The sequence below is a fragment of the Plectropomus leopardus genome, chromosome 4 (genome assembly GCF_008729295.1).
Source record: "Plectropomus leopardus isolate mb chromosome 4, YSFRI_Pleo_2.0, whole genome shotgun sequence".
In the NCBI taxonomy this organism is placed as follows: Eukaryota; Metazoa; Chordata; class Actinopteri; order Perciformes; family Serranidae; genus Plectropomus; species Plectropomus leopardus.
The window spans coordinates 29,943,594-29,957,229 of record NC_056466.1 but is presented as its reverse complement, the minus strand read 5'-3'; the positions used below and the strand labels follow the sequence as shown (position 1 = coordinate 29,957,229).

At 40.1% G+C, this 13,636-nt stretch overlaps 1 protein-coding gene across 1 annotated transcript in view; it reads right to left on the bottom strand.

Moving 5' to 3' along the window:
• grin2bb (glutamate receptor, ionotropic, N-methyl D-aspartate 2B, genome duplicate b) overlaps positions 1-13,636 on the bottom strand; it is a 121,095-nt gene that overhangs the window by 12,193 nt on the left and 95,266 nt on the right. The window contains exons 12-15 of the mRNA XM_042485841.1: positions 11,433-11,555; positions 9,925-10,154; positions 7,667-7,827; positions 4,839-5,026 (exon numbers count right to left, since the gene is read on the bottom strand). Coding sequence (XP_042341775.1) covers positions 4,839-5,026; positions 7,667-7,827; positions 9,925-10,154; positions 11,433-11,555 — 702 coding nt within the window. The remainder of the gene's footprint in view (positions 1-4,838; positions 5,027-7,666; positions 7,828-9,924; positions 10,155-11,432; positions 11,556-13,636) is intronic.

Sequence of the window (13,636 nt, the reverse complement as noted above, 5' to 3'; positions counted from 1 at the left end):
TCGTGACAGATATGAGCAAACATCTATGAGTCTGATCTTTTAAACTGGACTAATGCATGAGTGCTGACAGCTGAACGGCCTGCATGAAGTAATGAGAGGTAATGTCTGATGTGTTGGCCTCTTGTACACAGTCGAGACAACAATGAGACTTTAAATCCATTTGGTAAATTTGTGCAGACATCTCTGATCTTTGGGGAACACACACACTCAACCATGCACACAGTCAAATCCTATGTACGCGTACGCACACACACACACACACACACACACGCACAGCCTGGCACTTAAGTGAACATCGCTCAGCAGTGTATGTCGCAGTCTGAGTCGATTTAGCTCCTACAGATCTGATTCGAGGTGAATGTTCTCTCTGTGCTGACCTCTTCATCCATCACACACACCGGGATGGAAAGTGATAGCCATCGAAGACAAACCTGTGTGTGTGTATGTGTGTGTGTATGAGCTGTATAATATATGTGATCTGGCAGGTGGTGCAGTATGGTGCACATACTGTCTCTGGAGGTGGACTGCTACTGTAGGTGTACTCTCCAAAGGCAACCATTTACATCAGGGACAGTCATTTCTCTTACACAAAGCTTTTCCTGAGATACACAATGTTAAAGTGCTGCAAAAACCACCAACTGGTGATATATTATAAAATCTTTAATTCCACATTTCTGTTTCTCACAGAACTTCATTCCTTTACTAAGGCCACGAACTTTCCCTTGTCGGAAGTACTGGATATAGTGTATTACAATAAGAGGGATTAAAACTTGAGTGTATACAGACATTCATTACATTTCTGACAGCAAAAATAAATATTATCTTACTTGTCAGTCAACAACAAACGTGCATTAAAACATCCATCAGTTATCTGCTTTTAGTGAAGTAAAAAATACTGAGAACTTACCAGTCATAATGTCCAGTGAAAGTAAATCTCTCTGAGAATATGTAGTGTCCGAATATAAGTGTCCGACTATCGCGTCACACCGATAACACCAGACACTCTGTTTACACTAAATCCATTTAATATGCACTTCTGTTTGGTCATGTAAAAAAAGTCCTAATTGATCAGCTGTGCACTCGAGATCAGACATGAAACATAGCCACTTAAAATACTGGTGAGTACTTGCTATCTTTCCTTTTCTTTGTATTTTTTTTTAACAAACTCAAACTTGGACAAATCATGCTAAACAACTCAGATCCATATGACTTGGCAGCCCTAGCCTGGAGTACAGTCCGGGGTGTAATACCTCCACTCATAAACCCAGAAATTGGAAACTACCTTTTTTTTTTTTTACTGAGTGCTTACACTTCAGTAACATAGGTAAACCTCACAAGATGGTATAGAAATAGAAAAAAGGGCAAAGCTTAGTTTTTGAACAGACTGATAATAATCTTTCTCTATAGAAAGTCAAAGGCCTCAGTCAGAAGAAGGGATCCTGATCATGTTCTTTGGAGCCCACCAATATTATACACCAAAAACAACTCTGATCCAGTGTGTATTTCTGATATTTCTCTACTATGGTAAGCCTGCATTAAAGTCAGTGAAACACTTACGGTATCTTAAATGTTTCAGCAGTTTGACATGAAATTCTCATATCAAGGTCTTTCTTCAACTTTCAAAAAGTTCACTAACACACTCAAATTAAGAGGCCAAAAGGTGCTGGAGAAGAGATGATATGAGAGAGGAAAAAAGATAAGGAAATTCAATTTTAGTATGTGGACCTTGTGATGACACTTTGATAGCAGAATAACCAACTTTAAGAAAGTAAAACCTGCATCACAAATTCAGTGTTTGGTACACTGCATTGTGTTTTTGTAGAGTGTATCATATGTGGATCACAAGCTTTTGGAAGTGTTTCAAAAAAATCTCACTCCATCTCTACTTTTTAGTTGCAGCGTTCAGTTTTCAATCAACATAGGAGCTCTTTACAGTGGAGGCTGTTGTTATGTCTGTACCTTAAGGTCTATTCTCTCATTATCAGTCTACACCTCATCCAGCATCATCCCTGATCTCCTTGTCATTTGTGGCCAAAACCCGTTCAAACAGAGACGCCAAATGAGCATTCAAACCAACATCCACAAACCACCTCAACCGGCTCGATCCTCTCATCATGACAGAGCAGCAGCTCAATGCAAAGGTCCTCGTGGATCACTGCACTCGTCATTCTCTCAGAGCGACGCTAGACGCCCTGACGGCTTCTTTCGGTCACTACCCAAAACACACAGCCACAGCTGGGGCTCAAAACAAAAACCCGACCTACAAATGGATAGCATTGCTCTGCGGCACATACACAATCAGGAGGGTTGCTGTCTATTTGATGCACACTAATGGGATACGGACTCATGATTCAACCTCCTTACTGTGTATAAATATGCACATGATGCAGTGTTAAGATATACTGCCACCATATTTATTGTTGAATTGATCAGCTGCTGTCAAAGCGCTACATGAATTCATTTCTACAAAGACACGTGTGCCGGGTGTGAACACTCACGGTGCTCCTGCGCTCCCTGCACATCACTTATCAGCCGTTGGAAGCGGTAAAGGGTTTCAATTATTAACACACTTTTCAAAATCGAAAGTTGAGCTTTACAGTTTTTATGTGTGCTTCTTCTGAAGCTTACAGAGTATTGGAGAGCACATCTTAGAGCACTATAGTTGCCTTAATCAGGGAGTTTTTCTTTTAATATGTCAAACTGGCACTGTAATTTGGAGATGAAAGTGAGTGTAGATACGGGTGTGTGGTTCACAGCAGAGAGTTTTCAAACTCAAATCCTGTCATTGACAATTTTTTGCAAAGACTGAGCATCGTGCAGTGTCACTATTTGCAAGACTACAAATTCCTTCCAGATTCCTTTTTGAGATTATTTCCCATTCTGTTGCTGGTGGAAACGATTATGCAAAACTCCTTTTAAGAAATGACACATTAACAACTGCTTATATGTCCACTAAAACATGTAACTCTGAAAGGCATCATGTCGACAGTATTCTTGTCAATTTGGCATCAATATATTTTGGAAAGATAAATTGTATTTGTGTACAGACTTTACATTTTGGATTTGTCGCCTCAACTTGCTACCAGCCCTCATTGGTTAGCTGTGCTATTTTAGCACGAGGAAACCATGGGAATGTGAGGTCAGCTATTTAAAAAATGAAAGCTTCTCACTACAGTAAGTGCTGGTCGGTGAAAAAGACGCACAAACACCAACTCTTGGTCATTCCAGATGTCCACCTGTTTCTCTATTTTTACAGTCCAAAATATCTGATTCTTGTTTACATTCTTGCACCTCACTGAAGTCCCCTACATGTTTAATGTCTACCTGTTTTGCTGCTTCTTGTTTGGTGTTGAAGAGAGCGCAGCTTTTGGTTGTCGGCAATGTTCACGTCATTAGACTTTAGTATTTGCATGAGCCAAGACTAAAACTTACAATACTATTAAACGTGTGATATTATCAGAATATTTAGACGAGATGAAAAATGATTTAAGACAGCTCAGACTGAATTTTATGACTACCTTACATCAAATGATAAAGATCACAAGAGCACGCCATAACTCTCTCATGACTAGAATTTTCACGATTTTATTCCAACATTGGAAATTTGTGTGTCAGTGAAATTCTTTGAAAGTCGTTTGATGTAAGGCCGGCATTAGCCAAAACAAACAACGGGCTTCCCTGTTGAATGAATAAGTCCTCTGACGCAGTCTGCCAGTCAATGTGACACTGAAGAAATATGTCAATTATACAGTCCAACAGCATTCACAGAGCTCCATCTACCTGTCTCCAGTTAAGGTCAATATTTCCTGTCACTGCCAAAACAGCCTTGGCAGTGTGCTGCCAAAACCTCCTGAGTTACCAAATAAACAAACTCCCTCTGTACTCGAGCTTTCACCTCTACAACTGCAGCAGCTGCAGGCTTTTGGGCCTGCTGGTTCCTCACTGTTGATTAAGGACTGAACCGTGCCAGCCTGGCTCAGGAGACCTCATCCTGCAGCTCAACAGCCTCATCGACTGCTGGCATCTACCAGCAGGCTCTTGGGTTGTCACCATAACAAACATCGGCCACCCTCTGAGTCACAGCTTCCTTACAGCTACTTTGATAACTTCAACCTTAATACAGCGATGACGACTTAACTTCATTTTGTGATTCTCTACCTGAACAATCGCCGTTTTATGTTTCTTAAACTCTGTTACAGTGATTCAACTCTGCAGGGAAGTTCATTTTTGTTTATAAAGAGGGAAATAATTTCAGGCTACAACAGCAATTTCTAAAAATTGTGGATCTATTTGGTCATCCTTTGATATGGTTGTTGAAACAGTATACCTCCTAGAGGATGCAATAATCAAAATCTCTGATAACTTACTCACTGTTGTATCAAAAACCACAGAGAAACGCCAGATAGAAATGTCCTCATTATTGCTGTATAATGAGCTGTATTTACTTAATGTTGTGAAGTTGCTGAAACTTCAAATAACAAGTGGAATTACCTTAAATCAAGTAAGTCTGACTTAATTTAATCATGACAAAAAGGATTTAGCTTTATATGATTGACTTTTATGCAAACAGCAGAATAAAGACATTCAGTTTACAGTGTTTCCCATACATATAGTCATATAATCTGCATCAACTTCACAACGTGAAGTAAATATAACCGAATTTTAAGTAAGCTTAACAATTAAAGTAAACATAAATTAAGATTATATTTACTTTCAATTTTCAAGGCATTTGGGTTTCTAGATCTTTTTGTGTAAAATCAGTTTGTCAGAGATTACATTGCAGACCTCTTCATTCCAATAATTCAAAAACAAACAAAAAAAAAATTCAAGTTCCTTACCGTCTCCAAACAGCATGAGGATGGCCAGATCCACAGCTCGCTTCCATCCAGAATCTTTCTGGATGGCAATGCCGTAGCCGGTGGAAGCGAACACCTTGCCGCTCCCAATGGTGACCAGTTTACAGCCCTCGTCTCTGCCCGCCATGTAGTTCAGCACCGCAGCGTCGTAGATGAAGGCGTCCAGTTTGCTACAGAGCACAATTGATAGAAAATATTAGATAAACACATTTTTACATAGTGTAATGTCTTGCACCTCCAATTATATAGTGACAGTGAATAAATGTGTCCAAAATCAGTCAGTCATTCATCACTATTCCCACTCAGTAGTTTATAATAAAGGGATTTTTGATACTTATGACTCATCATATTTTGTGTCGCTGCTGTATTAATTTACACATATATTAACAAAGCTGGATATTTTGGGTTAGTTAATTTTTGAAAAGTTTCCTGGAAAGGACTTTGTAAACTGGTGCTAATTACAGAGAAAATTTAGACAGGTATTTTAGTTAGTTTAACTGGCTGTGTTAAGTTAAAAAAATAGTTGCTGATTTCAGGAGTAATTTCCATGTAGGATCCGCTCCATGTAAACCCAAGTAAATATTCATTCATCATTTATTATGATTGGAGACTGTACTCTCCATTAATGTTGAATTGTATTCTACCCTGTGCACATTACTGCGTGTTCAGACGACCTGCTGTGCACCGAGCAAAACACTTCAGGAAACGCTGGCTTAGCATTTAATTGAAATTAATTAATTGCAAGTGTAACAATTGAACTCGAGCTCTATTTCAGTTATAATTAATGACAAATTGCACAGTTATTTCAGGGAAACTTAGAAGGAAATTATAAGAAATTTATGGTTGTATAAAGTGTTACCAGGCGAAACATTGCATTGAGGGATAATTAGGCAAGGCAGCGTGCATGCTATAGACAAAATGAGGGCACTCTACGACACACACATATTTCAGTTTGAATTTGTACACATCAGAGTGTAAATAGAGGAAAGCAGTTTGGTGGTAACTTTGGATGCAGTATCTGATTATGTTATTCTATTCTGCTCTATCCCTGGGTTTCCTGTAGTATTTAACAGCGGACCGCCTTGTATGACACAAAGACCACTTTTACTTTACATAACTTAACAACTTAAAAAACAAAATAACTTTAAAAGAAAAGGAGCAGCAGTGCTATTTCAGTACACACCTTCACCTCAATAAAAACTTCCAAACTTCTTGGTTCTGAGGCTTTTGACCACATCTCATGGTCTTCCTAAGTGAAATGTGGTTTCCCAGTGTCACAGTAAGACCCCAATCCAGACTTTCAGTGACCTCCGAGAGGAGAGGAATGTCTCCCAGACACAACTGAGCTCAGTTTGACACCATTATGATTATGACCATTTTCTGATACATCATAAATTAAGCTCCAAAACAAAAACCCTCCTCTTGTCTGAGCTCAGACCTTATTTAAGATCTTAAAATGTCAGTGCCCTGATCTTAATTTGTCTGTATAAATAATCAGTTCTTGAGATAACAGTACGATCCAAAAGAAAGCTTGATTGCTTATGGGCCTGCACAATTTGGTTTTTTTTTAGAATTTTGTCTCAAATTCAAGTCTCAACTCTGTGTCGAGTTGAGCCAGATCAAAATTTAGCAATCTCCAAATATGAGCTTCTATTGTGACTAGCAACATTTTTCTATGGGTTGGTAAAACCTAAGCCATCTCCATGACAACTGAGCAACATCAGATGTGGTTGTAATCTTCGGAAACAAAACGTATGTTTGACCTGGTGTGGATTTTTTTTAGTTTCAAAGATTGAGAATGAATCTAAAGTTCAAGTACAGGGCTGGGTGATATGGAGAAAATAAAAATCAAATACCTTGATATTGATATTGCAATAATATTGAAAGGTTGACTGCTGGTGGTTTCATGAAAACATATACACAATGAAAATGTGATAAATGATCACTGGTAATGTGGCTATAATGGATAAGTGGGTAAAGGCATATAATAGAGCAGCAGCATAATAAGTTCAGAAAATTGCATCTTCTCAATGCAACGCTGCCTTTAAAACCAGGAAAGGACAACACTTACTATATGACAATATCCAAAATCTAAGATGATATCTGGTGTCATATCAAGATATTGATAGAATATCAATATATTGCCCAGCCGTATTCATGTATGACTATAAAATTAAACTGACAATGTGACAAGGTGCATATCGTCTCAGCTGAAACATTTCCTGGGGTCACCCTGTATTCTGCTCTGTTCAATCCATATCAATCCTGAATGATCTGATAGATAAATTGACATGACAGTCTCCAGCTTGGTGACAAACCACCATCAAACGGAGCCTCGGGGCTCTGCAGGCCTCCATGGTCATTCAGCTCAGACGCTCACCAAACACCAGAGGAACATCGCTGCTTTGCATTCTTAATCCTTTAGCAGCGAGTTGATGAAAACATTAGAGGACAGGGAGAGAGGAAGAGCGAGCAGTAAAAGCAGATATAAGCCTGCACTTCAGAGGCAGAGAGTGTGAATATTAGCTAGCTTTCACAGCAACCACAGGCTATGCTGCTATTCTGAGTGCCGGTGGCAGGCTGAAACACAGCTCCGCTGGCTGCCCACCCACATCACCCAGAATGCTCCCTCTGCCTCTGTCTCACTCTCCTTATTGCTTCATCATCTTTTCTCTGTATTGCATCAGCACAGGACCTCACAGCTCCATCACACTGCCTCTTTTCTCCCCACTGAGATCCTTTCAACTCCCTCCCTCCTCACATCACCCCATCTGTCTCTCCATCCTCCCCTCTATCTCTCTCCTCCTCACCCGGTCTTCAGACTGTACAGCGCTTCATCTACATTCTTCTGGTGGAAGCTGGTCATGTAAGTATGCATGTCCCGGTAGTTGTTGCGGATGTTGCGCTCTGTACTCCCATTGGGCACCGTGCCGAACCGGAATGGCGGCGAGAATTCGTTAGGCTTCTGGAACTGTGGAGGGGGTTTTCCGGAAAAGAAACCACACAGAGAAAATGACAGAGGAGTGCTCGTTAGCATGGAAGAGGCACTGAGCCGCATCAAATAGCCTTTAATGCACTGTTGAGCAGGAGCACAGGACTAAGCTTTTGGAAACTCAAAATTAACAAAATGCTTTGAGTTGTGCTCAACAGACAGACAAACATGAAAAACTCTGGAGGGCCTAGTATTAGGACAGATATGTACTGTTCACCACATCGAGTTCAACAATAAAGCCCCAACATACAGGTCACACAAGTGCTGACACGATCAGTTGAGGGCTGCAACTGAGGATTATTTCCAAGTAATTACTAATTACTATTTAATAATTTTTTTTTTTTTGATTAACTGACTATTTGTCTGGTCTTTAAAATGTTAGAAAAAAGTGACAAATGCCCATTATAACTTCCAAAATCAAAGCTGACGGTTTTATCAGAACAGCAGAAACACTGTCAGTTTAGGGTCACACAAGACAAAAGTTACATTTAGTAACTGAGCAGAATTTTGGCATTTCTGCTTGAAAATTATTGCAAAACATGTTCAGCTAATTGATTGATCAACAAATAGTTTCAGCTCTTGATTAGTTAATAAATAAAGTTTATTTATGGCGCCCAGCTTCATAGAAAAGCAATTCAAAATACTTAGATGATTAACAACAGCTTTTATATTCATTTAATCACTGAAGTAATCTATTAAGCAAACATGACAAACAATCGCTGGTTCCAGCTTCTCAAATCTGAGGATTTGCTTCTTTTGTTTCATATCTTTATAAACTGATGAGTTTAAGTTTGGGGCTGTTGGTTAGACAAAACAACCGTCCTGGGCTCCTAGAACATTTGATGGATATTTTTCACAATAATTTTAACTTTTATGACCTGGACCAGCAAATCTACAAATACCTGATACTTCTACCCCTGGGATGTACCTGAAAAGATTGCAGAATAACTCACTTTAATATAATTTAACCAATAAATAGTCTACTACAACAGGCAGAGTGCAGAGGACTCTCCTCTTGCTATCCTGAAAACCTATTGTTGCAATAAAGAGTGCATGGAAACTAGTTAGCCTCTTGAAACATGCAGATTGCGTTAAAAATAGTGGTAATACTGTGCAAATGCATTTTGTGACAAACCTACAAAAACACTGATGATTCAATTGTATGATAAAAACATTGTAATAATGTGTACTATTTATGACTAACACTTTTTACACTTCAAAATGACCTGAATCAATTCAAAAGAATACATGTGAGACCTGATGGCTGGGGTCACTCACAGGGCACCTGAGGTCATCTAATTGTGCTGTGCTGGCAAAAGAGGATGGGAACCACTGAAGTAAAAGATTTATTCAAAAAATTCTGAATATTAGTTTTTGTTTTTTTTCTTCTCTTTCTGTTTGAATAATGACTATGCTGGCTGCAACCCAACCTCCAGAATAAATGTTGGTATTGTACCTTTCAGCAAACTCGGATAGATTTACATTAGTCTATAATTATACAGCGGATACACTGACACCAGCTTTGGGCAGAAAAACCACTTGGTTAGAAGATCATGTTTTGGCTTAAAATACTTTGTTTTGGGGTACAATCCTAAAAAAAAAAACACATTTGGATTTAGTGGCTAAAAAGACTCTGGAAGATGCAGCGATGACCGATCTTGTTGATGGTCTTAAACAGCGGTCTGCAGCCTGGCAGGCGCCTCACCTAGGTGCCATACCCTTCACCACCTCCTAATGATAAAGTTAGCTCATATACTTGGTCACTTTTTAAACGCTGATACAACACAATTGAAGCATATGAATTCAACATATCTGTGGTTATCAACAGCATACATTGCCAACATTTCCTTCTGGCAAGTGGGCTGTAAACTCTATGTTAAAAATAAGGTTAAATAAAATAAGATACATAATAAAAAATTTTAAAAAATCAGTGGCAGCCCTTAAATGTGAACCTGCTTATAGACTCTAATACCCAAACAACCTATAAAAAGCCATCCATATCTGGTCTCACAACATCCCACTTTCACACACCTGCTCCTCCGCCCCGCAGCCCCTCATATTGCCTTCAATTCACACCTTTTTATCTGACAGGCCCGACACCTGGTCCACATACTCCTCCTGGATCATGAAGGCAGCCAGGTTGGCAGTGTAAGAGGCCAGGAAGATGACAGCGAAGAAGGCCCACACTGATACCATGATCTTACTGGTGGTACCTTTGGGATTCTGCACGGGGACAGAGTTGTTGAAAACCAGACCCCAAAGCAGCCAGACGGCCTTGCCGATGGTGAAGGAGGGACCGCCGGGCTCTGGGGGAGACATAAAAGAGGAGGGAGGGGTGCAAAGAGAGATGACAGAGGGAAGAGGATGCAAGAAATCAGTTTCACAGATCCCAGGTGCTACTTCACTTTATCTGCATTTACTCATGACCGCCGTTGTGGGAGGCACTTGATGGATGGCAGCAACAAAGACTGGATTTATTCCCATCCTTTAGTTTGTCAGTGATTGCAGGATGCGCTGTACAGTCCACATCCGCTCCTCCAGCCACCGCTGTGACAACCTACTGTAACAGACTACCTCTGTTCCACCTACCTCTATGGCAGTATGACAAGGTAGCTACCTACTGTAGCTCTCAGAGACTGAGGGGGGAAAGAGAGACGGGGAGGGGGGTAGATGTGCAAACAGCAGGCTACAATTATGCTACAGCTGGAGCAGCAGTATAGGACAACAGCCTTACATAACCTAGCGATTAAACAACACAAACCATACACTGTTGCTGTGACAAAAGACATTCAGAAAACACGAACATAGCTCCAAACCACACACCATTACTCTTCTCCTCTGTGCTCTTTGATAAAAAGGCTGTGAGCAGCAATATAACACACCTCTGATTTTATCTTGAGTGGCTGCCGTTGTGGCAGCCTAATGCAATCCAGAGTCAAACAGAGCCGGGTGTATAAAACCTGGAGAAAAAAATAGACTGAATCTGAACCATTGATTTTGATGGGCAAATTGATTTGAACGGCCTGCTGGCACTGAATGTGATTCAACGGGGTAGTGTTGTTCCATACTGTCAGACACCATTAAACCTGACACATATTTTCAACGTTTGGTAATAGATTTACTTGAGTGTACTCATCGGTTTTTACAACCCGAGATGTGTCGGTGAAACAGTGCTGTGGAATATTTGAAAATGGCATGAATAAAAAAAGATGTAATGCAAGAAAAGAGGAGTCTTTCTTCACACAGTGATGCTAAGAATACTTAAGATCACCTATCTGGCTCTTTCCAATGTGCCTTTTCATTAGTGAGAGGGCTTAAGTGACTGTAGATGGAGATAAGCACTCCAAGACATTGAGTAGAAAGTCCCAGCGCTCCAGCCGCGCTCATTCAGAAGGGATTGTCAAAGTAATTTAGCACATGAGGGGCTCTGTTTGTATGGTGCATTCAAGGTAACAAAACACGCCAACTGAGTCTTCACTTCACACACGTGAGATCGCCTGAAAATGTACCTCCTTCTCACTTTTTTTAGAGCATGCATTGATATTGTGTTTGTCTGAGTGTGTGTCTGTGTGTAATCCTCTCACCTCGCCCATCTGCCAGGCAGCGGTTGTAACCCACCGGGCTGAAATACTCAAACACAAACACCGCCACGGCCGACACCATCAGCAACATCACAAACATCATCACCCAGACATCAGCACTGAGGGCTCTGAAACACAGAGAGGGAGAGAGGGAGAGAGGGAGAGAGGGGGGAATGGGTAGGAGGACAGGGTGCAGAGGAAATGGAAAGGGGAGGGAGGGAGGGGGGGAGGGAGGTTTGTGGGGAGACAGAGAGAGGAAGTTCATTAAATCAAATCAGAGAAAATTATGAAATCACCCCCTGGTATCAACATGATTATTTGTATTCAGACGTTATGGACTGTGTGCTCTTTGTTGCACACTGATGGATTTTGTCTGCGTTTGTGTGAACACTAACACGCACTTCTCAAGAGAGAAACTGAGAGGACGGTGGGTAGGTGTGAATGGACAGATGTCCTCATTGAAATGGGCACATTTTCTACCACTTGCACTCTGCTTTGCAATTTTCACACACAGAATAATCTGTGACAAACACCGTAGCACTGCAGTTAACAAAACAATCCCACTACGAGGTTCAGTTAGTGGCTGCTCTGACGCTTTCATTTGCATTAAATGATCTTTATCAGGACACAGAGTTGTAAATGTTTCATTTTTCATTTTTGTGCATTTTTTAATGGGGTTCCCACACATTTTCATGAACAAATTTCAGTACTTTTCTATGACTTTTTTTTTCTTGCCTTACTGGTCGTATTTTTCTCAAACAACAACAAGGTTCAGACTCTTTTCAAACATGATTTCAGCGGGCATACATAGAGAGAAAGAGGTGGAACGTGAAGATAAAATTTAAAAAGAAATTTACTGTATGTGACTTTAAACAAAACGTTTCCACACTCTACACATATTGGAGTTAAGTTGCTATGGCAGCAAAAAAAAAAAAAGTGCTGTTGTTTTAACATAGGTTATGCACTGAAGATTACTATAAACATTTCATTACCCACAAAAAAATTCCCTGACTTCTTCTCAAAACTTTCAATAATATTTACCAATTCCATGACTCTTCCAGGTTTAACATGACTGAGAACCTTGTTTTTAGGTAAAACGGAAACAGAGAACTTGGATGGATCACTCTCATTTTTCCTCGGAGCTTAACATTTACCATAGTTTCCACAGTTAAACTACCACTAAGTTACTGGGGATGGCAACTGCAAGGAACTTACAATGATATTTTTCGGTAACTGAGGATAATCACTGACAGTTACTGGGAAAACCAGTATTTGATCTGGATGCCGGATCCCAAGACGTTGCCTATTCAGTCGAATAAGAACTGCTCGTCTGTTGCATGGACAGACAGTTTCTAGCTTCTGGGTTTACTTTCGGGGTATACATCCAAATAAAGTTCCTGCTTGATCTATAGACTTTACACTGTGATAATGTCAAATTTTTAATTTGTTTTTCTTGGCTCCAGGAAAACATAAAACCTCTACTGATCAAAAGTCATAAGAAGAACGAGTCATGATTGACCCTGCTTGCAGTTTGAGGTGTCCTGTCAACAGAAGTGTCTTTCATTGGGGTGATCTATGGGGAAAATGGTTTTTGGGCCGCAGAGGATGTGTTTTTCTATCCACAATACAGCGAGTGACCACTGGGAAAAATTAAAAGCAAGGCTGAGTGGTGTTCCTGGAGGCCTGAGGAAAACAATAGCACTTCACTTCCTGATTTGGTTGACGCACTTCCTTTGTGCCATAAACTAAGCCTTCATTTTACTGGGAGATCGTACCTGGTGTCAAAAAGAATTGCATGGTAGAAGCAAGACTTATAGGGAACCAATCTGCACCTCAGTGGTGTCCATATTATCCAATGCCATTGCATTGTGTAATCAAAAGTAATGACAAGTTAAAGCAAAGAACTTGTCTTTTTCCATTTTAATCATATCAATGCCCACTTTTGATACTATTAATATTCAGCATTATATATATATATATTTTTCAAAGTACCACTATATTCATTTATTAATTCACTGTAGTGGTGGAGTCCGCCATTCATGTGTTTGATTCAGTTCCCCTTCAAACGCATGCAGCATTCACAGGAAGCAAAGCAGCAGGTAATCTACGCTACTGTTAGTAATGTTAGCAAATTAAGTTACCACTTTTGCAAACTGAACATTTTCTATGCTGCTCATCCACGTTAGAAGTATCTGACTACTCAAATA